Source organism: Pan troglodytes, chromosome 6 (genome assembly GCF_028858775.2).
Source record: "Pan troglodytes isolate AG18354 chromosome 6, NHGRI_mPanTro3-v2.0_pri, whole genome shotgun sequence".
Lineage (NCBI taxonomy): Eukaryota > Metazoa > Chordata > Mammalia > Primates > Hominidae > Pan > Pan troglodytes.
The window spans coordinates 9,892,432-9,918,491 of NC_072404.2; the positions used below are offsets into that span (position 1 = coordinate 9,892,432).

Consider the following 26,060-nt stretch of genomic DNA (forward strand, 5'->3'; position numbering starts at 1 on the left):
CATGTCCACTTGGAGGTTATGCCTGAGTCTCATGGCTCAGGGAAAATATGACTCAGCATCTTTTGGTTGAGGGCAGCTTTGACCTCATTGTTTTCTGGTGTGGCACAGGGAGCAGCCTGGCCACGTGCGGGGAATGGCCCATGGCCTGTCCCTGTTCGAGCTGGCTGCTGCGAAAGTTTCAAGAGGTGTATTCGCCAGGAGCACTCGGCTGTGAATCCAGACACGGAAGACAGTGGTTTTAATAGAGTAAACCAAAACGTAGGATTTGCTCTCTCCGGTATTCTGGAAAATCCCACTGCTTTAGGGCATAGACTTTTCCTGAAAATAGAAGGCTGTGTTTTTTAATGAGGTGCTGAGATCTTTGTAACAAAAGTGGGGGAGCAACTGTGCTTAGAGCCCTGAGGGCAGGATGTTCCCGCTGAGCTGTGGCCGGACTTCCCGCCTTCCCACCAGGCTCAAGGTTCAGCAGCCACCTTGGCCTCTGCCTCCCCCTCCCCTCCCCCTCCCTTCCCCTCTCCCCCCCTTCCCCTCTCCCCTCCCCCTCCCCATCCCCCTCCCCCTTCTCCTCCTTCCCTCTTCCGTTCTTCCCCTTCCCTCCTCCCTGCCTTCCTTCCCTCCCCCCTCTTCCTTCCTTCCATTACCTCCTCCCCCTCCCCCCTCCTCCCCTCCCTTCCCCTCCCTTCTTTCCCCTTCTCCCCCCACTTCCTCCTCCTCCGTCCTCCCCATTTGTGCATCAGGGTCTTGCATATTCTGGTCTCCCTGCCTGGAAAGCTGTGTGCCCAGCTGCCTACAGGGCTGCTTACTTTCCTCTCCTCCTTCAGGGCAGAGTCCATTTCCCCCACCCCACCCCTGCCTCCTGGTTGTGTTCCTAGCGCGGAGGCTCCCTGACCGGCTCTTGCTCATTCGACCGCTCGCCAACCCGGCGCACGGTGCGGGGCTGCCGTGGAAGGGGTGTTCTCCATTCATCCGACTTTATCTGCAGTAATTCCACAGCTTAGCAGTTCGGGTTAACTTTGAACTTTATTTTTTTTTCTGTTTCAGAGACTTGATATTCTTTAAACGTACTTTTTAATTAAATGCGACCTAGACAGCTTCTCCCTCCTCAGCCTCTTCTCTGAGTAAAGAGGTTCATGTGGGGGAAATTGACTAGGATTAGGCTTCGTTTCCCTCTGCTGCGTGTTCTTTATTCCTGTAACTACAAAGAGGCGTCATCTGAAGTGTTTGCCTTTCTGCCTCTGAAGCTACCTGGCGCCCGTTGGTTGCTGACTTCTGCAGAAATCCTCTTTTGACTCAGTGTCTTCACCTCCAGCCACCTAAAACCAGCCTGGGAAACGTTCAGTTGAGAACACTACTGTAAAGTCTCAAGGAAGTGCTTGAGGGAAGGAGTGTTCTAGTTCATTTTTGCTTAACAGAGCACAACCAGTGTTTTTGTTAGGAGGAGGCAGCATTATGTAAAAGAAAGATTATCAACTTTGGATGAAGACATTCCATGATTTAAAGCTTTTCTCTATCACTTGAAACCATGGGACTTAGGGCCTCAATTTTCTCATCTGTAAAAGAGGGATAACAATCATTATCTTACTGGGTTGTCAGTGTATTAAATGGGCAACATGTGTAAATCATTTACCAAGATGTTTTGTGGCTACATGGCAGCTTGGCAAAATAGAATTCTTTTCTCTACTTTTGTTTTCGTTCTTGGAACTGAGGCCTTATTCGTTGGTATATGGCATTTTAAAAATGTTTTGTTAATGTAGGACGTTGAAGCAGCAGGTAATAGTAGCGGTGGCTCTTAATTTTAGAATATTTATGATAAATTAATCATTGAGTATTTGATGAGTGTTTATTATATCTCAGATATTATGCAAATAACAGAAATAAAGAGTTTGTTTCATTTTTTAAAAATGCTTAGATATTCTTTGCATCTTCTAAAAATTGAACTTGGAAAACCTTTTGGTAGAAAAGCCATCATGGCAGGTAAAAAATGTCGAAGTCCATCTGTTGACCTCTTCTTGCTTACAAAAGGAGCAAAAAACCCACTCAAAAGCAGTAAAAGAGGAAGAGACTTAGGTCCACAATGACAAAAAGAAAGGGAGAGGAGCCAGTACCAGTGAAGGATGAGAAGAAACACCCGGAAAGCGAATCTCAGAGGGAGGCATCACAACCACTTGGGGAGAGGGCCTGAGCCTGAGGACACTTGGGGCAGACTTGGTCATGGAGGGGCTGGTTATGACAGAGAGCTAAAAACAGGGGAGCCATTGCTAGTTTGTATAAAGAACAGTCTATGTTGTAATCCCAGCTACTCAGGAGGCTGAGGCAGGAGAATCACTTGAGCTTCGGAGGCAGAGTTTGCAGTGAGCTGAGATTGTGCCACTGCACTCCAGCCTGGGTGACAAAGTGAGACTATGTCTCAAAAACAAACAACAAAAACAGTCTACTTGTAACCCCTCAAACTGTAAGCAGAATACTTAAGCTAGATTAAAAAGGTAGATGAACAGACAAACAGAAAGTTATAAATAATGAACAGCCCCAGAGAAAAGACATCCACACTCGGGGATTTAGCGTCCCTTCGGAATAATAGTGAGTGTTTCACTTTATTAAAGTGAAGTCGTCAGTTGACATCTCCTGGTTCATTCATATGTATAAAAGGACACAGGGATCATTTGAAGAAAGCCCTTCCTATAAAAAGTATATCAAATTAACAAAGAGGGAGAAAAAAGATCCCAGAGGAACACAAAACAGAACTTCAGAAAGTTTTTATACTCTCTGAGACATTTAGAAATGTATTTCACCCATGAAACAAGAACAGGATGCAATGAAAAATGAACAGAGGACAAAAAGTTAGTATTGGGAGTCACAATATGGTTACTGAAATAAACATCCAAAAGACCAGTTAGAAGATAAAGTTGAGGGCCAGGCTCGGTGGGTCACACCTGTAATCCTAGCACTTCGGGAGGCCAAGGTGGGCGGATCACGAAGGAAGTCAGGAGATCGAGACCATCCTGGCTAAGATGGTGAAACCCCGTCTCTACTAAAAATACAAAAAATAAGCCAGGCGTGATGGCAGGAGCCTGTAGTCCCAGCTACCCAGGAGGCTGAGGTAGGAGAATGGCGTGAACCTGGGGAGTGGAGCTTGCAGTGAGCTGAGATCGTGCCACTGCACTCCAGCCTGGGCAACAGAGCAAGACTCCGTCTCAAAAAAAAAAAAAAAAAAAAAGATAAAGTTTGAGGTGCTCTTTCCAAAATTAAAAAAAGGAAAATATTGGAAAAAAGTAAGAAGCATGTGAATCAGTCCAGAGTCCTAAAATCCAACCAATAAGAGCCCTAGAAAGAAAAAACACAGAAAACAGAGGGGAGAAAATTATGAAGGAACTAACGCTATTAGGTGTGCATGTCTAGAGTGAAAGGACCTTTCAGTTACCTGGCACAATGTATAAACCCCCCTACATTTAGATACGTTTTATTTTATTTATTTTTTTTAGACAAGGTCTTGCTCTGTTGCCCAGGCTGGAGTGCAGTGGTATGATCATAGCTCACTGCAGCCTCAACCTCCTGGGCTCAAGTGATCCTCCCACCTCAGCCTCCCAAGTAGATGGGACCACAGGCACAGACCACTAAACCTGGCTAATAAAAAAATTATTTTTGTAGACATGGGGTTTCACTATGTTGTCCAGGCTGGTCTCAAACTCCTGAATTGAAGTGATCCTCCCACCTCAGCCTCCTGAGTAGCTGGGACGACATGCATGTGCCACCACACCTGCTAATTTTTTTTTTTTTTTCTTGGATAGAGACAGGGTTTTGCCATATTGCCTAGGCTCATCTCAAACTCTTGGGCTCAAGAGAGCCACTCACCTTGGCCTCCCAAAGTGCTGGGATTACAGATATAAGCCACTAAGCCTTGCCAAAAATCATTTTTTACCTCATTCAAGAACTTTGAAAACTTACTTTCTCTTAAGTTATTTAAGGATACTCTAGCTAAGTGAGGACATATGCCAAGAATAAGGAGACAGTGAGGTCCAGGGAACGGCAGGTGTTACCCAAGAATGCAGCGGAGGAGAGTCTCAGAGTGACGAGTCCACACCAAACAGGAAAGGGAGAGAGTCTTACAGTGACGAGTCCACACCAAACAGGAAAGGGAGAGAGTCTTACAGTGACGAGTCCACACCAAACAGGAAAGGGAATGTGTGTTTAAAGGGAGCTGGGTAGATTGCCTTCATGTGGGTAAAAGAGAACAGTACAAAAGGCTTTAAACAGAAGGCAGCCGTTTTTGCCACTCTCACACCAGAGGCATGCTTTTCTCTATTTAGCCCTTTGTGCTAATATTTAACTCCGTGTGTTAACAATATGTGTCTATTGCTAGTTCTTGATTTGCCAATTTTAGACGTTACCTGTTGACCTTCTGCTGTGATGGATGAGCTTTTTACCTCATGCCTCTTCACACATCCTTCTCAAAATATAGTCCAAACAGTATGTGTAGGCCTTTTGTTATTTACCATTGTAACTCTAAGATATATACATGAGCATGCATGCATGCACACACACACACGAGTTTCTTTATTTCTTGTAAACTGGAAACAGTAGCTTTTCACTCCCTGTTGTGTAATGAGAAGCCACCCTCACCCCCAATTCTCTTCTGCTCTTCCACCTCACTCCGTCTTCTGCAGTTTCATATCATCCAGGTTAAAAACATTTACATTCTGTTTCCTAGGCACAATTACATCTGGCATTTCAGACTATGGATTAATTCTAAAGTTGAAATAAATATACACTGTTTATATTATATTTACTATGTAAAGATTATCTACTGCACAGCTAGACAGTATAGAGAGATTATATTTCTTTCTTCTACAGATTTTTTTCACCGGGATTTCTAATTGCCTTTCCTTTTAAAAAGAAGTATTTGCTTGTGTGTGTGTGTGTGTGTGTGTGTATTTTTTTGTAAACATGGGGTTTCACTATGTATATCTTTTAAAAATACATATATATCTATATATGTATCTATATCTGTTGCTTAAAAATATCTGTATCTATATATCTTTTTAAAATATACACATATATATTTTTATATATATTTAAATTACACAGGTAAATAACAGAAGAAGTAAAAATCCTGTTTGAGAGTATCATGAAGTGGTGTGAGCTAAAAGCTCATCTGTTGTAGCAGAAAGTCAATAGATAATGTCTAAAATTGGCTAAAAACAAGACATAGCAATAGATGCCTATAATTTAAAGACATGGAGCTCAAAACTAAGATAAAACACTAACAGATTTAGGGGAGATTGCCTTAGGGAGAGGGGGTATGGTTTTGTTTCATTTTAAGCCTCTCCGTAATGTTCTTTTTAATTTATGTGCACATATGAATTTGACTGAAATTTAAAACAGTTTTTTAAAGGAAGAAAATATACCAGGATCATGTACTACAATGAGCACTGTCCTTGCTATTGGAATATCTGGATTCAGGTCACGTAATATTCTACTGAAATGTTTTTGTGCAGTCTCAACAGAAAATGCATAGCTTTGCCATCAGAAGACCTGTATAACCTTGACCTTGCTGTGGTGGTTTCCATAAGTCAGATTCACCTTGCAGGTGACCTTGTGTGTGTATCACCATTGCTTTTTTTTTTTTTTTTTTTTTTTGAGACGGAGTCTCGCTCTGTCACCCAGGCTGGACTGCAGTGATGCCATCTCGGCTCACTGCAACCTCCACCTCCCGGGTTCCAGCGATTCTCCTGCCTCAGTCTCCCGAGTAGCTGGGACTACAAGCATGTGCCACCACGCCCAGCTAATTTGTTTTTTTGTATTTTTAGTAGAGATGGGGTTTCACCGTGTTAGCCAGGATGGTCTCGATCTCCTGACCTGGTGATCCACCCGTCTCGGCCTCCCAAAGTGCTGGGATGACAGGCGTGAGCCACCGCGCCCGGCCACCACTGCTCTTTTAAGGCTGTAGGTGAATCAACACGAAGGACGGCTTCCTCCTCCTGTGGTGGAGCTGAGCCCCGTGATGGACGGATGTGTGCGGTGCCTGCGGCACTTGGCCCTGCGGGGCTGCGAACTCAGCCTTGGGGCTCATCTGCCCACAGCACAGCCCCTTGGAGTCTGCCAGGAGCTGAGCCCCCACCAGTCTGGGGAGGAGGAACTCAGTGGCCCAAGGACCATTCTCCTCAGGCGTCCTCCCCAGTCCTGAACTCAGGCTTCCTCATCTGCCACCGTGGCTGAGCAGTGATTAATGCCAAATTAGCACCCTGTTCAGTGCCCTTTCAGCATTAGCCACTGCCTCCCTTCACTTCTCATAACTATTTGCAAATATTAGCTTCTCCGGCCGTTTCTCCTCATCAGCCACTTTCACAGATGACAGGCAGGCCGTTAGTCTGACTGGCATTCCATTCCTGTCCTTTGCCCCATCGTGAGTGCATCCGGACTCTGCCATCTTCTCAGAAATCTGATAACCAGCCCAGGAATCTTGGCAATTTTACAAAGCGAAGGCGTCAGCAGGAAGGTTTCCGGAGAAGCTTCGAGGGTCCGCTGCAGAGTTGGAGAGTCTAGAGATGGGGAAGGCTGCCTCAGCCCCCCAGGGACCCAGGGCTGGGTGAGAGTCACCCTCACATTGTTCAATCAACATATAGATTTTAAAACATTCATTACTTGTCTCTGTCTGCATCAGGCTTCTGTTTTTCTTTTAGAATTCACATGCACGTTTAATAAAAAAATCTCATACTGCTTAGGCAGTGCAAGGCAGAGCACAGAGCTGTGGGAAATCAGAGCTGATGAGAAGCCCGTCCTCTGTTTCCCGTTGTTCTCTCTCCGCGGCCCTCACCCCACCGCCAGCCCGGCAGTCTAGAACCTTTCAGTTGCCAGAATCCTCCGCTGCCGCTCACGATGGTGGCGAGTCCCTTCAGCGTGAAGCCCAGATGAAGCGTTTTGCGTTTGCAGTCATTTCCATTTATTTTTATTTCCAGCCTCTTACATCTCCGCCCTTTATTGAAATCCCTGTTCTAGAAATGTTGGATTGGTCTTCATTTTCTCTAAATAAACAGTAGTAAAGTGTACTGTGGGTAGTTTAATTTTGATGTTAAATGTATTTTAGAGAAAAGTGGCAAAAAATATGTCCTATTTTTTTTTCTCCCTTGTCACCAGAAGTACGAGCTAAATTATTTATAGTTTGATACTCAAAAAACATAGATTCAGGATATTTACTTTTCAGAAAGGAAAAAAGGATTGAAACTGCAGTAACAGAACTGAACACTTTGTTAATTGAATATATTGGCTCCAGGGAAGCATATTTGGACAGGAGTAAGAATGCCCACTGCTTTCCAGTGACACCCATGCCTAACGTAGTGGCTGATACATGAAATATTTGTGGAATTGAACAGATTTGGAAATAGCAGGTAGACTAGGTAACTCAGTAAGCAAACTCTTAAATCAATAAAAGAAAAATAAAGCCAGCAAGCATTTTGGAAAATGCCAAACAGTTTAAATAAAGCCCCTCAGCCACACAACACACAGAGCAGCAGCGTAAGGCCCGGTAACCATGCCCTGTAGGACAGGCTGTGGATTGTGCCTGAGGACACTGGCTGTGCTTGGACCCCATCTCATGTGGTCTGAGAAAGGCCAGGGACAGTGACCCTGCCCCAGGGCTTCTCATGGGAGTTCAGGTAGGGGCCATGAAATTTGGGTTTCCTATTAGCCTGGCTCTGACAATAGTCTTCATTTGTCATGCTCCGATCATCCCATCTTCTATCTGCCGTTTCACTTTCTGTGGTTTCCATTACCCTCCGTCAACCATGGTCCGAAAATAGGAGAGTACAGCACAGTAAGATATTTTGAGAGATAGAGAGGGACCACATTCGCATAACTTTCATTACATTATGTTATCATTGTTCTGTTTCATTATTAGTTGTAGTCAGTCTCTTAGTGTGCCTAATTTACACATTTATGACAGGTGTGTATGCAGAGGGAGAAAGTTTGAACAGATGCCCTTCCACTCACAATGGGGTTATGTTCCAATAAACCCACCGGAAGTTGAAAATATCGGAAGTCAAAACGCGCTTTTGTAGCCCTGTTGTAAGTTGAGGACTGGACTGAATGTGTATGGCTTTTGCACCATCATAAAGTTGAAAAGTCCTGTGTGGAGCCATCATACATCAGGGACAATTTGTATCTGTAGGGATTGGTACTCTCTTTGGTTTTAGGTATCCCCAGGGGTCTTGGAACGTGTCCCCTCAGATAACGGCGGGGGGTGCTCCTGTACTTAGAGTTTCATGGACATTTCTCTTTTCTCTGCCACAGGAGATGTTGGCACACCTGAAACCATGGCCCCCACCATTGTGGTTCCCCCGGGCAACAGAAGTGTGGTGGCTGGATCCAGTGAGACCACCTTGGAATGCATAGCCAGTGCCAGGTACGAGGCGCGTCTCCTGTGAGACTCTAGTAAATATTCCACGACCTGTGACAAGCCGACGATAGAAGGATACACTGGAGCGTGAGGTTCAGCCTTCTAGCGACAGTGGTCTTGTTTGGCCAGGTGGGCCGTGAATACGAGATATGGGTAGATAAGGAAATGGACACACTGATGTCTTCCAGAGTCCCCCACTGCAACAGGGCGGTGCTTTCAATGTAGCTCTGGGTGGTAGTGGGGGGCTCCTCTGAGATCCTCTCTAGGGAAGAGAGAGGAGTTGAGGCAGAGGAAAAAGTTCATTGCTCTTCTCCTCTTAGTCAGCCAAGGTGTTCTCTGCCTACTTAGCGGTCGCTCCAGAATCAAGCTCGGATGATCTCGCCTTCCATGTCGTTGTGTCCCCTCACAGTATTTATTTTAAACATTCATTTCCTGAGCAAATGGGATCATTAGCACTTATGGTCCATTGCTGCGGCAATTAGATATCCTTGCTTAATAGCCCTTGAGCAGAATGCATCGTCGGTGCGTGCTGGGAGGGAGTAGAGTTACATCTAGATTGATTTTTCAGTGACCGTTGTTCAACCCGCCATGCACCCTGGTAGCATTAGCTTCGTCCAGCCTGTGCCGAGTGCCTGAGATGATGACCGTTGCCACCTCCCTGAGTCACAATCGTCGTCATGAATGCCTTTCATTCCCACAGGCCTGTGGAGGACCTGAGTGTGACCTGGAAGAGGAATGGAGTGAGAATCACCAGTGGCCTCCACAGCTTTGGAAGACGCCTCACCATCAGCAACCCGACGTCCGCGGACACCGGGCCGTACGTCTGCGAGGCGGCGCTGCGGGGGAGCGCCTTTGAACCGGCCAGGGCGACGGCCTTTCTTTTCATCATAGGTAATGCGCGAGCCTCTAAGTGGTGTTGCCAGCATCTCAGATAGCATCCGACACTGACTCTTCCGCAGAAACAAAATAGCGTATTTCAGTGGCTTTATTTGTAACTCGGCAAATGAAGGTGAGGTTGAGTTTACCTTCCAAATCCTTCCTAGCCTTCTTTCCCAAGAATATAAGTCCATTAAATCCAAAGTGTTGATGTTCTCAATCCTTCCAAGAAACGTCCTTCTGAATACTCCAGTCACAAAGCTCGGGAAATAGAGCGGTGAAACTCCTGTCATATAGATCCCTCTCCTATTCTAGCTTTAGGCTGCTAAGCTTTTCTGTAACTCTTATTTGGCTATCGTGATCGGTGTTCAGAAACTATTCTATTATTGCTGTCCAGGCATGGTGGCTTATGCCTGTAATCCCAGCACTTTGGGAGGCCAACGTGGGCAGATCACTTGAGGCAAGGAGTTCGAGACCAGCCTGGCCAACATGGTGAAACCCCGCCCATCTCTACTAAAAATACAAACATCAGCTGGGCGCAGTGGCAGGCGCCTATGATCCCAGCCACTCAGGAGGCGGAGGCACGAGAATCACTTGAACCCAGGAGGCAGAGGTTGCAGTGAGCCAAGATCGCATCATTGCAACCCAATCTGGGCCGCAGGAGCAAAACTCCAACTCAAAAAAAAAAAAATTATTAATTTAGAAATTATTCTATTAATTATTAATTTAGCTGTTATTTTTTGACCTAGCAGAAAATGTAAAACTATCGGATGTTACCTTTTGTTAAACCTAAAAAAAAAAAGAGAACGGAGATGCTTCCTCAAACTGGGCGACATATTATCCCTGAACCAAGGAGAAAGAGAACATAAGATTAAGTACCTGGAGTTGCCCAGCTCTAAATGCTGGGAGCTATTAGTGTTTAGGGTGTGCATTGTACAGTGGCTAAGAAAATACAAAACCTACTATCAGTTTATGATGAGGTTAAGTTGTGAGGCAGGTGACTTTATCTCTCTCATTTTTCCAGCTACTGTCATGCATTTATTCTTCATAAGTGGCCGTGATGACTATGAGAGCAGCCTGTGTTCCGCAGTGGTATCCGCTGTTGATAAGACGTAGCCTTAGAGGCCGCCTCTAGGAAGGAGAATCTCGACTTCCTCTCTCCTCTTTGGGAATAAGGGGAATTGAGAACAGGAAAATTCAAATAAGAAAACCCTCAGAGAGCCCCTTAAATAAAAAAATTTGCAATCTGCCACTTTGCAAAATAAGGAAAAAAAAAAAAGCTTGTGTTTTCCTATGAAATTAGCAAGAAAAGGAATACTGCACAAAAGGTGGTTTACCTTGATCACGTCCCATTCCTTTAATCATTAGGAAATGACTCCGTGTCCTGACCTTGACTCTTCTAAATACAATGCAGTGCAAACCTGTCGGTCCCTCTGAAAGAAGCGAAAGGCTGTTAAAAGCATCCGAGGAAGCCGGCTTTGAGTCACCAATCACTGTTGATTCTACATGAGAGGCCTGAGCTGGTATTGCTACCTTCCCCATCCATGCTTCCACTACAGATGTAAATATCACATCCTATTCTCCGCAAAGACTTTTTCATCAAGGTTGATCTATAGTTCTAGGAGCACAGCACATTATAGATTGAGCCAAAATTAAAATTTGCGACGTGTAAATCTCTAGTAGACAGAACTATACCGTGTTCAAACATTTTAAGGTAATTTAAACAAGAGAAGAAATTTATCTCCCTTTAAACGAGAATGTTTGTTTCGATCATCATTCCTTTTTAAAATATTTAAATCTATCTTAAGAACTTTGGTTTTGCATTTATATCTGATTGTTTTTGTGTTCTCTCGAGTTAGCACCTCTCCGTGTTCTGACTTTTAAAGGTACACGAACACACTTCACTTCTTTATGATGTTGATTTAAATCCCCTTTTATTCATAAGAATTTGCTGTAGCAGGTAGGATTTTTGTGGTTGGCACATGCTGCAAAAACCCTGAAGAGAGTGTCTGTGTCAATTCTGAGGGATTTGGATGAGATTATAATCCCACGCCCTGTGGCCAGAGCATTACTGGTTTCACGGGGCTGTCACCATGTACCTGTCAAAAGAGCCACCCTTAGGAGCACACAGGCCAAAGGGAGAGAAACAAATGGGCTCCTATTACTTGTATTTTATACTGATGACACAGGACAGGCTAGTTGTGCTGTTTGCCCCACCTGCCTGTCTATGTTGCTTAATTTCTGTGGCTTGAATGGGAGCACAGAGGTCGGCTTCCAGGCACCACCCCGCCACTGGCTGCCCAGTCCTGTGGAGCAGCCCCTCTACGCCCTCCACCCTCCCCTCCTGCCTCCCCTCTACACCCTCCGCCCTCCCCTCCTGCCTCCCCTCTACACCCTCCCCTCCCGCCTCCCCTGTACGCCCTCCACCCTCCCCTCCCGCCTCCCCTCTACACCCTCCCTTCCCCTCCTGCCTCCCCTCTATGCCCTCCACCCTGCCCCCTCCCCTCCTGCTTCACCTCTACACCCTCCTCTCCCCTCCCACCTCCCCTCTACAACCTCCCGTCTACACCCTCCCTTCCCGCCTCCCCTCTACACTCTCCGCCCTCCGTTCCCACCTCCCCTCTACACCTTCCCCTCTGGCCTCCCCTCTACACCCTCCGCTTCCGTCCCACCTCCCCTCTACACCCTCCCTTCCCGCCTCTCCTCTACACTCCCCGCCCTCCCCTCCCCTCCCACCTCCCCTCTACACCCTCCACCCTCCCCTCCTGCCTCCCCTCTACGCCCTCCACCCTCCCCCCCTGCTTCCCCTCTATGCCCTCTCCTCCCCTCCCACCTCCCCTCTATGCCCTCCCCTCCCGCCTCCCCTCTACACTCTCCACCCTCCCCTCCCGCCTCCCCTCTACACCCTCCCCTCCCGCCTCCCCTCTATGCCCTCTGCCCTCCCCTCCCACCTCCCCTCCCGCCTCCCCTCTATGCTCTCAGCCCTCCCCTCCTGCTTCCACTCTATACCCTCCCCTCCCACCTCCCCTCTATGCCCTCCCCTCCCTTCACCTCCTGCCTCCCCTCCCCTCCTACATCCCCTCTACACCCTCCCCTCCCCTCCCACTTCTCCTCTAAACCCTCCACCCTCCCCTCCCGCTTCCCCTCTACACTTTCTGCTATCCCCTCCCGCTTCCCCCACACCACATACAACCCGACACACTCCACGCCATAGCTGTTACCAGAACACAGGGAGGCAGCGGCCAAGCAGGGCCCCCACCTTTCCCGCTTCCATGTGTGACTTCCAACTGCAGGTGCCCCCATGTCCTTCCTGGCAGTGTCCTCAGTCTGGAGCCAGCTTTGCCCCCTGCAGCAGGCAGAAGTGCTGGGGACTGACACCCCCAGGAATAGTCTCACCCAGCATCTGAGGGGAGCTGGTGAGTGGATACCCAGGCCCTTAGCTACCTGTCCTCATGAGGTTGTGTTCTATACTGGCTCCCAGAGTGTCCCCGGGCATGAGGCTGCAGCCTCCTGCCCTGGGAGCTGGTGGATAACAGGCTCTTTGCGGCCAACCCCACACTCTCCCAGTGGGGTTTCCCTCACCACCCAAGAAACTGTCAGCAACAAACCTGTCTCAGGTCCTGCTTCATGGGGGAAGCCAACCCAAGCCTGGGTCGTGTTCCTACAGATCCCTGTGTCCCTGCTAATGCCTGTGCCTGGAAGGAATGTGCCTCCAGCCCCAGTGCCATCTCAACTGGTTGGTGAGGGCTGTGCATCCATGATCCACCTGGTTGGCGAGGGCTGCGTGTCTGCGACTCCCCTGGTTGGTGAGAGCTGTGTGTCCACGACTCGCCTCAAGCATCCCCTCTGCTGTGCAGCCCTTGGATGTTTCGCCCCGGGGGAGACTACTGCGGTCTCAGCCGGGCCCTTGCGGCCTTGGGCACGTGCTGGGGGCAGCGCTGCATGATGTAAAACAGAGTGGGCTCTGGGGACACAGCGGGGGCAGCATAGCATGACGTAAAACAGTGCGGGCTCTGGAGTCAGAAACAGGGTCTAGTTCTCACTGCACCATTCATGGGCTTGAATGAATGTTGGCCTCAGTTTCCACATCCATAAAATGGAGGAGATGGCTGTAGATGGTGCCAGCTCATATTGTGAAGGTTAAATGCAAAAACGTCTGTCACAGAGGCTCTGAAATAGTGGCTTTAGTTGCTGTTGGCATAACTCTGTTATCCTATATGTCCCATTGTACTAGCTATTTAGCAATAATCAGTTATGTGACACACATTTTTCATGTTTACCGTCTCTGGAATCAGGATGTGCCTCACCACCTATGAAACCATTTTTTTTTTCCTTGGGGCTAAGACAAGGATGCCCCTTACCTCTGACTGCAGCACCTTAGTGCCTGTGAGATGCATCTTCCCTCCGAGCCACGCCTTCCACACGGTCTCCTCATCACACACGAAGCCGACTGCTCCCACATGTGCCCTGCTCCTGCTGAGCACGATGGCTCGGAAACTCGGACAGCAAGTTTTCACTGGGATGGACTCTTACCTGGTGGGGCATCTGCTGCCAGCCCCTTCAAGTTGTTCGTGGAGTTCAGTGCTTGTGGCTTGGGGACTGGCTCCTGGCCAGGGGTCCCCTCAGGTTCCAGAGTCCCCTGCATCCCTGGCTCATCTCCAGAGCCAGCAGCTGCGGCTGAGTTCTTGTCACACATGGAAGCTCTCTGCTGTCCCCTGTGCCTCCAGCTTCAGAAAGTCCTCTCGTTTTAGGGGCTCACATGATTAAATTGGGCCCACCCAGCGAATCCAAGAAAGTCTCCCTATTTTAAGGTGGGATACCTAATCCCACCTGCAGAGTCCCTCTTGCCAAGTGAGACAGCATATTCATAGGTTCCAGGGGTGTGGGTGTGGACACCTCCAGGAACCGTTCTGTCCACCTCGGTGGACTAGCGTGCAGTGCAGGCCAGCTGAGGGCATGCATACATGCTGCTCCCTGAGAGGGGCGACCTGGAAGGAACAGGGAGGCAGCACAGGAAACATCTTTGGGTCTTGCAGTGATCCCTACACAGAAGAAGCTTTGCAACTCAGAAGCCAAAACCCAGCAGCACTGGGGATGGGAGAGCAGGAAAAATGCATGGTGTTGTGGGGGGGGCCTTCTCCACTGCGGTTGCCTCCATCGGGCCTGAGCCTGCACTTTGTCACACTGGCATTTTGGAGAGTGAGGTCATTTGACAGAGGCCCTTGGTTTGGGGGCAGTCTGGGAGGTCTCCCCACCTCCTCTCCTGAGACTGGGGAGCTAGAAGCTTGCGCTGCCCCTGGAGGCAGCTGCCATGGGCTCTGGGCCATGTGGAAGGCGGAAAATCTGTGCTGGCCTTTTCCTAACACCCTGACTTCACACAGGGCATGAGAACCTTTCCCTGATGTCTTCATATTGTTTCAAAAGAGGGAGAAGTGTTTGTTTCCATCCCCTGTTTTGTTGGCTGCAGTCAGGATCAATTTTCAGAAGTCCAGGGTGGACCCATGTTGGCAGAGTACCCTTTCTAGACAGAGTTGCCACTGATTGGCTAAGACATGCCCTCGCCCTCTTGCCCTCTGAAGAGTAAGTGGTTGAGAGTCTATGCAGAGGATGACTCATTTACAATGGGTTTTCCCCAGTGTTTAACTCACGGGCTTTTCACGGTCCATAGGCTTGGCATTTCCTCCGCTTCTTTGCCTTAGAGCAGACTGTGTGTAAAACCGTAGCTGGAAATGGGGAGAAACTCCATCTGAGCAGCCGCTGGGTTAGAATACTAGGAAGGGTTGGCAGGGAGAGAACTCGTACCCTTACACGGTTCGGAAGTACTAAGGGAAGCTCAGAGGCCACGCAGGGCGTGGGTAGCTCTGCACCTGCTCCCCAGGCACAGCTAGCTGGAAGGCTTTCCAGAACAAGCTAAGAGCATCCGCAATGAACAGCCAGATGTTTTCCACCCATGCCTAGCACTGAGCTACTAAAACCGCCCAGGACATTGGCCCCTGCAGGCGGTGGCAGGCTGCCCCCACTAGACCTTGCCCAGGCCACAGTACTATGGAGAGTGTGGAGTGGGATGAGTTTTCTCACCAGGTGGCATGCTGTGTGCCAAACACAGGTGGTCACTGGCTGGGGTGGAGAGAGGTCACCACTTGGAGAGGAGCAGCACCGTCTGGGCCTGGAGGTCCCCAGAGCCACGCACTTGCTCAGCCGAGCCAGCTTCGGGTCACTGTGTGGAGTGCCCTTCTCCCTGACCCCAGCGAGGTCCCTTCCTGGCACTCGAGGGAAGCCTCGGGGGACTGTACCAGGCGACAACGGTAATCAGTACCTTGGGGAAGGCACCCTGGGCCCGTAGGTGCTGATCATTCATATATATGGATTTTGTATCATGAAAGCACAGGTCATCTTGGGTGAATCTCAAGGGAATCATGAAGAGTGAAAAAAATAGTTGCAAAGGTTACACTCAATGACCTCCTTTCTGTAATGTTCTTGAAATGACAAACCTACAGAAACAGAGAACGGATTAGTGGTTGTGAGGGATGGGGGTTTGGGGTGCTCCTGGTCATGGAAGGCAACACCCTTGTGCTGATGAACACGTGGACCTACACACGTAATAATGTTGCATGGGACGTGCATGTGCCCTCTTTTCACACGCACACCTGAGCGCAGGAAACACTGGCAAGAGCTGCATAAACTAGGTTGATTGTATCAGTAGCAGTATCCTGGTCGTGATGTTATGCTATCGTTTTTTGCAAGATGTTACCATTGCGGGAAGCCGAGTGAAGGGTCCATGAGCTCTTTCAGTGTTACAGTGTTACTTCTCACAACTGCACGGACTCGACAGTTTTCTAAAAAGAAAACGCTCAACTAAGAAGAGGAAAACTATAATTAATCATAAGCAAATGTTGATGTCGAATGTATGTTTTTTTCCTTTTTCCCTTCCTTGCTTTTAATCAGATCATGACGGTAGATATTGACTTAGCTTCCCTGATGAATACGGGTCAGGACCTGCACACAAGGGCCCTGACAGCAGGCAGCTACTGTATGTATAGTTGGAATATAAATAATACTGCCTTCATGATTATTGATTGAGGAAACGTGATCAAATGGGGGATGTATGAGTTGTGCAATGAAGATGAGCTTGAAAAAGGTAGACATTAAATGCTGGCAATATTTCTTCAGGCTTGGTCTGTACACATGAAAACTTAAGTAGAGGAATCTGCTTCCTTCTAATGAATCTGCAGCCATCTCCTCAGCCAGGGTGGTTAATTCAGGCAGATTCTTTCTGCTTGAGTGGTGCAGGTAATCGCAGAAGTGAAACCTCACTTTGCCTCCTTCCAGAAACCTTCAGCCGCTTCCCCCTTAATCGTTTCTTTGAAATGCTTAGTTTTCATTTCTCTTTTTCATCTTTTAGGTCCCACCTTGTTTTAAAGATACAGTCGATATAGGAGGCATGCCAAGCTATCTTATCCACATTCAACACAATCATAATGAAAGTAAACCAGCTCTGGAAGACAGTTCCCAGAAATTAATTATCGCACAGAAAGTGAACACAACAGCCTTTTGTCATCATGATAATGAAATCACCACCACCTTAATACTTGACAAACTTGGCCATGCCTCTGTTGAATTTCTGCTGAATAAACTGGAAAAATATTGCAATTGGCTCTCCAAGGAAATTCATTGTTTAATACAACCACTGTTTTTTTCCTGTGGAACGGGCAAGTGGAGTATCTAGAGATTGCAAGTGCCTAGGAGTTTCCTTTGCTACTAAAGATAGATGAGCGCTCCCTTATATTTTTTCTCTTAGTTATTATTTGGTATTCCATTGAAGTATTAAATCTCTATTTTGGAGAAGAACTGGTAAGAATTTTAAAAATATGTTAATAGGCTGTTCCCCAATACAGGCTGCACACCTTCCTCAGGCACTTGACAAGCTTCACGAGCTCGTGTTTAGTTTAGATACTGAAGCAAACTAGCCCATAAAATATGGTGCTGTAAATATAAACCTTTATGAACCTCTTGGGGTAGTCCTTCTAAAATGTGAATTAAGATATTCCATGATTCAAGCCCATAAACTGAAAAGTAGCCATCACCCTGAGTAGTAATTTGCTTTCTGAAACCCCAGACTGTAAATTGCCTTTGGCCTGTGCTCACTGAGTTCTGAGTTTGTATGCACGATGCTAACTAATGATGAAATTTTCAAGAATGCTTTTTAAGAGGAGCCCAAACTGTTTTAGGTTATATGGTCTCTGACATATCCTTCTTTGGCTTAGGGGCTTTCTTTTATTTTCTTGTTTGAAGAGCCACCATATTTTACTGCTGAGCCTGAGAGTCGGATTTCAGCTGAAGTAGAAGAAACTGTGGACATCGGATGTCAAGCCATGGGTGAGTGCACCGTGGCTGCTGGACAAGGAGCAGTGACTGGGAGGAAGGGAAACAACCTTTTTCCATAGCAGAATTGCCATCATTCTAGGGAGACATTGAGTGTGATGGCGAAGAGCAGACTTCAGAGAGTAGATCGGTCTTGGGGCGGTGACCGTGGGTAAGGCATTTGACTTTGCCAAGCTTTTGCTTCCTCCCCTGCAAAACAGAGATGATACTATTTACCCAGCAGAGCAAAAAGGAAGCCCACATCTACCCCAGACAGAGAGGGGACTCCATCATATCCTGTGGACTCCCATTCCAAGGCCCTGACTCCACAAGTGTGTGACCCCCCCGAGATTCGGGGCAGAAAATTCTTTTTTATCCATGGGGTGACTAGGACTGGTGACCACAGCCACTCTAGAAAGGGAGATGGGTGTACATGTATTTGTAGTAGGTACGTGAGGTACAAGGCAATTTTGTTCCACTGATGTATTGCACAGTGGTGAACCCAAAGCTGGGAGTGCGTCCGTCACTGGAGTGATGTACCCTGTACCCGTTAAGTAATTTCTCATCGCCCACCCCACACCCTTGTGAGTCCCCATTGTCTGTCCTTCCACACTCTGCATCCATGTGCATATGTGACTTAGCACCCACTTATTAGTGAGAACAGGCAGTCTTTGTCTTTCTGTGTCTGAGTTCTCTCACATAACTCAGTGGCCTCCGGTGCCATCCAGGTTGCTGCAAAAGACACCCTTTTATTCTTTTTTGTGGCCGAATAGTGTTTGAATAGGAAATGTTACCTTTTTTTTTTTTTTTTGCCTTTTCAGCTCTGGGTCCCCTTTTCCTTTGCCATTCAGGTCATCCCAGCCCTCATCCCCATGCTTCAATTACAAGCAGCCCACTGTCACCGTCTCATGTTGGGCAGCACAGGTGATTACACAAAACCTTCTAGCAGAGACAGGCTTGTCAAGGCAGTTTCGTTAAGAAAACCTGTGTTTGTATTCTGGCAACTATCAGGAAACGAAAAGGATCTTTTCTCTTTTGTTTGTACCCATCCGTCCTAAGGATAGTATTTTCTCCTACTCCCTAAGAGCTCAGAGGGTAAGAATGACTACCAGTTTTGCAAATCTTCAAAACAGCTCCTAAAAGAGAGATGATTTTTACTGTACCACAGGAAAACCAAGCCCTGGAAAGCATGGTTAAGTACAGTGCCAAAGGCACTGGGCCACGTGATGAAATGGGATCCTTCTCTGGTGAAGTCATTGCCCAGTGTGTGGCCTGTGGGAGTTACTCATTAAATGCTGGGTACCTAACTTACCTAGGTCCACATGGTAATGGAGGCAGGACCCAAACGCAAATCTGTCAGCCACCAAAGCAGCCACCTGGCTCTTGCCAGAACACTAGCTTCCCCCAGGACCTGAAGCCCTGGACTTAGAACAAATGCCGTTTGTCCATACCTGCAACTGTGTGGATGCCATTTCTTATTCCTGAAAATGGTGTGTCACCCTTCCGGTGCTGTGCCACCCTTCCGGTGCAGCGGCGTGTCACCCTTCCAGTCCTGGTGGTAGAGGGAAAGATCAGCCTCTGCCCACAGACCCCCTCCCGACCCGCTGTGCTTTGTAACCACTGCTCCTGGCCCGGGACTTGGTTCAGTAGGAGTTCTGGTCCTCGGCTCCTGACCAGCTCACAGCGGCTGCTGTCCACGGCTCTGTTCTGTTTCTGTTCTTCTCTGTTCCAGCTCTACTGATTCAGCATAGGGGAGGGGGAAAAAGTGTGAGAGAAGAGTAAGACCAATTTTACGTGGAATTATCTTTCTTACGGTGGTTTACGGTGGTTGCATCGTTCTTTCTTGTGTAGGTGCCAGCTTCTTAAGGCCAACAACTCTGTGAATGTGAAGCTGTAAAATATTTAGAGAGCTTATATTTCAGAAATAAGAGTATACAATACTGCGGGGGATAAGATTTCTGTTATGACATTAAATTGCCCCAAAATAGAAATACTCCCAGTTCCCTATGTACTAACAATTATTTTTCAGCAAATGACAATCTTAAACTCCCTTTGACAAGAGAAAGCTCTGTTTTTTTGCACGACTTCTGCAGGGTAAACTGCTTGTTAAGTGTAGACTTACAAATACAGAGAGAACAGATCTTCCGACATTGCACTGCTGTCGTATAATTTACTGCTTTCTTTTCATTTTGACAGTGAAACTATAGCAGCATGTGAAGTGGTTATTCCTTATGAAAGCAACATCATGTAACTGCTATTATGAGATATTACATGAATTGGTTATGCTTTTACCTTGAAATGGATTTTTTAAGATTTCCTGACTTAATGAAAAGTGACAGGAAACATAATTAAGGCAAAGAAGAGAATCTAGGAAGACATTATCTTGAGTTATTCCATGGCATTAACTTTATTTATTAAAGTCGACATCTCACACCTACCCACACACCATCTTAAATCAAGGGATTCTGGTGTGCTTTGCACTGAAGCATGTCAAGATATGTTTTTTATTTAAATCCACTTTCTCTTTAGGGAAACTGAGGTACAGAACCATCTGAGATCCAGAGCTAAGTGTAGATATGCCTCATGGAGCGAGGCAGCTTTTCCTGTATCCACAATGGAATACCTCTTGTGCCTCCTCGACCCTTAACAAGGTTACTTAACCTAACAAATTGCTCCTCTGAGACAGTAGAACTCCATGAAGGCCCATGATATCCAACCCCTTTGATGGGGGGTGTTAAAAGATGGCACTCATTTTCATTGTTAGCTGTTGGGATGAATAGTGATACTGCCATTGAGCACTCACCAGGTGTCGGGCATGAGTTTTATAAATACATATGTAAATGTACACACATGCACATATATGCACCAACTCACACAGACACACAAACACATGTACACATATATATGCAGGTGCACATATACATACACAGATGTACACACATATATACATGCACATGTATACACATACATAAACATGCACATATATGCACACATGCACACACACGTAAACACGTACACACATGCACATATATACACACATGCACACACGTGCACACACTCGCATGAACACATGCACATACATATACACACACATGCACAGACACACAAACACACCCAATCTTCAACCTTCTGAAGTCACAATTATCACTCACCTGCATGTGAGGAAACAGACAAAGAAAGGGGCAGGTAATGTATTCTGCCCAAGGTGACACTGTCCGCGAGGCATGGACCTGGGATGTGGCCTGTGTCCTGTCCTCTGCCCCTATGACCCTGTGCCCAAGCCCTCCCGCGGTGGCTGAGTAGGGCACTGCAGAGCAGAGAGGGCTTCATCTCCATCTGAACCTTAAGCTGACTCTCAGCTGGAATCTCCTTTCCAAACAAGAGCATGAGCCTGTGTGGGTTCTGAGTGGAGCCTGGAAGGCACCGCAGCCAGGGCGGCCACAGTTCATGCCAGCTGTTCCTCTCAACACCCCTCCGTGTCGATGGCTTCATCTACAACGAGAAAAATAGCTCCTTATAGGGTGGTTGAAAGCACGAATACACAAGAAAATGCCTATTAAAAGATTGCCATTCTAGCCTTTGAAACAGATGTGCCTCAGTTCTCACGTCAGGAATTATTTTTAAAATCCTATTTATTCCCATTTCTACGCAGGGGTCCCCCTTCCCACCCTCCAGTGGTACAAGGATGCCATCTCCATCAGTAGGCTCCAGAATCCTCGATACAAAGTGCTCGCCAGCGGAGGCCTGCGCATCCAGAAGCTGCGTCCAGAGGACTCCGGAATCTTCCAGTGCTTCGCCAGCAATGAAGGAGGGGAGATCCAGACCCACACCTACCTGGATGTAACCAGTGAGTACACCCAGGCTCACAGCTACCTGACCTGGACGTATCCAGTGAGTACATTCAGCCCCATGGCTACCTGGATGTAACCAGTGCGTACACCCAGGCTCACAGCTACCTGACCTGGACGTATCCAGTGAGTACATTCAGCCCCATGGCTACCTGGATGTAACCAGTGGGTACACCCAGGCTCACAGCTACCTGACCTGGACGTATCCAGTGAGTACATTCAGCCCCATGGCTATCTGGATGTAACCAGTGGGTACACCCAGGCTCACAGCTACCTGACCTGGACGTATCCAGTGAGTACACTCAGCCCCATGGCTATCTGGATGTAACCAGTGGGTACACCCAGGCTCACAGCTACCTGACCTGGACGTATCCAGTGAGTACACTCAGCCCCATGGCTATCTGGATGTAACCAGTGGGTACACCCAGGCTCACAGCTACCTGACCTGGACGTATCCAGTGAGCACACCCAGGCCGACAGCTACCCAGATGTATCCAGTGGGTACACCTAAGCTCACGGCTACCCGGACGTATCCGGTGGGTACGCCCAGGCCCACGGCTACCCGGATGTATCCAGTGGGTACACCTTGGCCCACAGCTACCTGGATGTATCCAGTGGGTACACCTATCAGCAAAGCCAGACCTGCTAGACTGGGCCTTCAAGGTAGAACTTCCCAAAATTTGCTCCATGTACTACACACAGAAAATGGTAGTATCTGTTCAGCCCCCTGAGGTAAACAGAAAGGGTAATGTGGCCAGAAGTGGGCAGACCAGGAGAGCCGGCTCTCAAGCACACCTGAAGCCTTTGTGGGTCCTGTGGGGAAACTGCTGAGGCCCACAAGCAGCACTGACGGCTGTCACTCCCCGGCCCTAGTGCCCTCCTCTTCTCAGGGCAGCCTTGCCTCTTCCCGCACTAAGCCCTCCTCTTTCTTGAGGAGAAGTAGAAAAAACTCCCTTATTTTCTGGGCAGAATTGGAAAGACTATTGAGTGAATAGATCACTCCTAATCTTTTTCTTTTGATCTTTTTTTTCCTATTTTTTACATTCATTCTCTATTTTACTTTTATTGAACAATTGTAGTTCTTTTGTGAGTTTCTTTTATTATCCCATTAACAGAAATACCTTGGCTCTCTGTCTTTGAAAAATAAACTCAAGGTAAAGGTTTTCATTGTTTCTGTAGGTTTTCTTTTTAATCTCCCATGGTTGTATAATACTGTTCTTCTAAAATGAAGTAGAATCTAGTGATTATGGAATTATACCTTTCGTGTTTGCCCTTTTGGGAGCAAAATGCTGATATCCTCAGGGGTGAGAGCTGTTGGAGAGAGCAAATCAGTGTCACTGTGTGCACAGCCAAGGGCTGTTCCCATCCACAGCCTGCAAAGAGACTGACAAGGTGTGTAGCAAGCTGTGCATGTGTTTTGGTGAACTAGGAGTCCCTTCCTTGAATCTTGCCCTCGGGTCAAATTTGTCTTTCATTTTGGAGCTTAGGAAACCAATATTGCTTCAAGCAGTAGAAATAATATTGAATGCTCAAGTCAGAAGATGAGTCTTGATCGATTAGAGTTATTTGAAGCCTATCTTGCAGTCGTGAGCTGGGACGTTCTTGAGCAGGGATTGACAAGCTTTTTCTGCGAAGGGCCTAATGGTAGACATTTTTGGCTTTGAAGGATGTGGCCTACTCAGCATTGCTGTAGTAACCTAAGAGCAGCCACAGTTCTCAGCACATGCGAGTGGCTGTGTTCCAATAAAACTTTATTTATGAACAAAGGGTGCAGGCTGAATTTGGCCCCCAGGTTGTAGTTTGCCAATCTCCATTCCAGCGAGAGACTTAGGAATGAGAACAAAGGAGAACCCAGAGAACATCTCTGGGTTTCTCTCAGCCTCAGTTTTCTCATCCATTAAAATGGAGCTAACCAAACCCAGATGATAGGATTCTCATGAGGGTCAGATTGGAAATGTAAGTGAAAGTGCCACCTGCACTGTTACCACGGCAGTGAGTGAGTGAACAAACAAATCAATGATTGTGATCATGTTATCTGCTTTGTAGTAGGAGGTTTTTTGCAAAATGAGTTTTTAAATTAAAATACCCTTAATGAAAGGAAAACGTGCTTTAAAAAATCGATATTGATTTGCTCATTTAGCAAGCGGCTGCTGAGCATCTGTGTCGGGCACTCTGTATGAGGCTCTGGGGACACGGCTGTGAGGAAAACAGGCGAGGTTCCTGTGCTTCCAGGACAGAGGGTCTGCAGGGAGGAGAAAGGCAGTGAAGGACGAGATGACTCCAGCCAGCCAGGCGTGCTGCAGAAAAGGGGAGCAGGTGCGGTGGCATAGTGAGCCGGGGGCCTCCCCCAGACAGTGTGGCTGCCGGGTGGGGCTTCTCTAGGAGAGATTTAGAAAGAGCAGGAGTGTGAACTCTTGGGGACATGCGCATTGCATGGGCTGGAGGGGACAGCAGGTGCCTTGGAGGAACAAGCTCGGCATGTGTGCAGGTGAAGGGAGGCAGATAGGATGGGGCTCAGTGACAAGCAGGGTGGCCATGACGGGCTGGAGGGTGGAGGGATAGGCAGGGGCAGAGGCCGAGAACAGGAGGAGCCTCAGGAGCTGCGAGCAAGCAGAGAAGGGACATGAAAGCCTTTGTAGCTTTCAAAGGGCAGCCCAAGGCTGGCTGCCTCAGGGACCCTGACACAGGCACAGAAGTGCTGAGACCTGTTAGGGGACCTGCAGCATCTGGCAAGACCTGGACTCGGGTGGTTGCCTGCGAGGTGGAGAGACAAGGTCAGCTTCAGGAAGGGCCTTGGCAGTGAAGTTTCTGGGACTTGCCATGGTCCATGGGATTCTCAGCAGGTGCAGGCAGAGGCGGCGGCTGTGCCCTGGGTCCCGTGAGGTCTACTCACTTCTTTCCTTGAGGGGTATCAGCCCAGGGACCCTCACAGAAGACTTGAGAGACACAGATCACTGTTGTATGGGGGGTTCCGGTTAATCGTTATTGGGTAGCACAGAGTTAGGCGAGCCCTCGCTGAAGCCATCAGGAGCTCCTCCTGTCTTTCCTTGGTCTGACTCAGGGCTGCTGGGGGCCCTGACCATCCCCCATGAACAAGAAGAAACCCAGCACTTGGGGATCATGACACCTCCCAGAAATGTATCTTTACGGAGGTCTTTGAAACCTGGTTATTTTAACTCTCAGAACAGATCCTAGAAAGGATCCTAGAAAGTGTCATCTTGTGGATGACATTTTGTATTCACTAATTAGCTTTTTTTTTGTTTTTGTTTTTGAGATAAGGTCTCACTCTGTCACCCAGGCTGTAGTACAGTGGCACGATCATCGCTCACTGCAGCCTCAGCCTCCTGGGCTCAAGCGATCCTCCTGCCTCCACCTCCCAAGTACGTGGGACTATAGGCCTGCACCACCATGCCTGGCTAATTTTTCATTTTTGGTAGAGACAGGGATCTCACTGTGTTGCCCAGGCTGGTCTCAAACTCCTGAACTCAAGCAGTCCTCTTGCCTCAGCCTCCTGAAGTGCTGGGAATATAGTCATGGGCTACCTTTCATTTAAAGAACAAAAGCAGTCTTTTGGCTGATCTAAATAAATGCCTCTCCTCTCTTTAACATTCATCTAAAACTGTTCTTCCTGGGCCCCTGCACGTTTCCACTTGTGTATCTATTACATCGTGACGCTGTATTTTCTCTCCAGGTTGTAAACAAAGATGGGTAACTCCTGGGAGAGGAACAGTGGAGGGCTGCCGTCCCTCCTGAACAGTATTCCTTTTGTATTGCTACAGTTACCTCTGTGATTGGCTCTCTAAAGCCCGTGCAGGATACTCTGCCAGGCTGATGTGAGCCTCTCAGGAACAAGGCCCTGATCATTTCATTTACTCTTCTTCTCAGATATCGCTCCAGTGTTCACCCAGCGGCCAGTGGACACCACAGTTACTGACGGGATGACAGCCATTCTAAGGTGTGAGGTGTCCGGGGCTCCCAAACCCGCCATCACCTGGAAAAGAGGTGGGTAGCATCCACTGCCCACAACAGCGTGGCCCATGTAGAACATAACCTATCGGGCCAGTGCTTGCTTCTTATTCACTCTCTTGTTTATTCACTTATGCATTCACTCAATGAAGATTAAATAACTCTTATGGCAGCAGTCCCCAACCTTTTTGGCACCAGGGACCTGTTTCTTGGAAGAGAATTTCTCCATGGTCTCCAGTGGGGGCTGATGGTCTAAGGATGAAACTGTTCCATCTCAGATCATTAGATTCTTCTAGGGAGTGTGCAGCCTAGATCCTTGGCATGCATAGTTCACTGGAGGGTGTGCGTTCCTATGAGAATCTAATGCTGCTGCCGAGCTGACAGGAGGGGGAGCTCAGGCAGTCATGCACGGTGGCCACCGCTCACCTCCTGCTGCGCAGCCCAGTTCCAAACAGGTCTGCAGCCCAGGGCTTGGGGACCCCTGATTTACAGAATGCCTACCAGGTGCAAGATACCATGGGCACAAGGATAAATAGGACAGACAAGATCCCTGCCTTCTAGAAAGGGAAACACACATTAGAAAAAGAGAAGGATTGTGCAAATGTCACTCTTCTCTATCC

General features: G+C 47.8%; 1 protein-coding gene across 4 annotated transcripts in view; it reads left to right on the forward strand.

Annotated features, from left to right (window-relative positions):
• The window catches only part of SDK1 (sidekick cell adhesion molecule 1), a 961,868-nt gene that overhangs the window by 637,412 nt on the left and 298,396 nt on the right, over positions 1 to 26,060 (forward strand). For all 4 annotated transcript variants that reach the window (XM_054687368.2, XM_518946.7, XM_054687367.2 and 1 more), the window contains exons 6-10: positions 8,284 to 8,395; positions 9,090 to 9,280; positions 17,558 to 17,641; positions 21,279 to 21,473; positions 25,360 to 25,476. In XM_054687368.2, the coding sequence (XP_054543343.2) occupies positions 8,284 to 8,395; positions 9,090 to 9,280; positions 17,558 to 17,641; positions 21,279 to 21,473; positions 25,360 to 25,476 (699 nt within the window). The remainder of the gene's footprint in view (positions 1 to 8,283; positions 8,396 to 9,089; positions 9,281 to 17,557; positions 17,642 to 21,278; positions 21,474 to 25,359; positions 25,477 to 26,060) is intronic.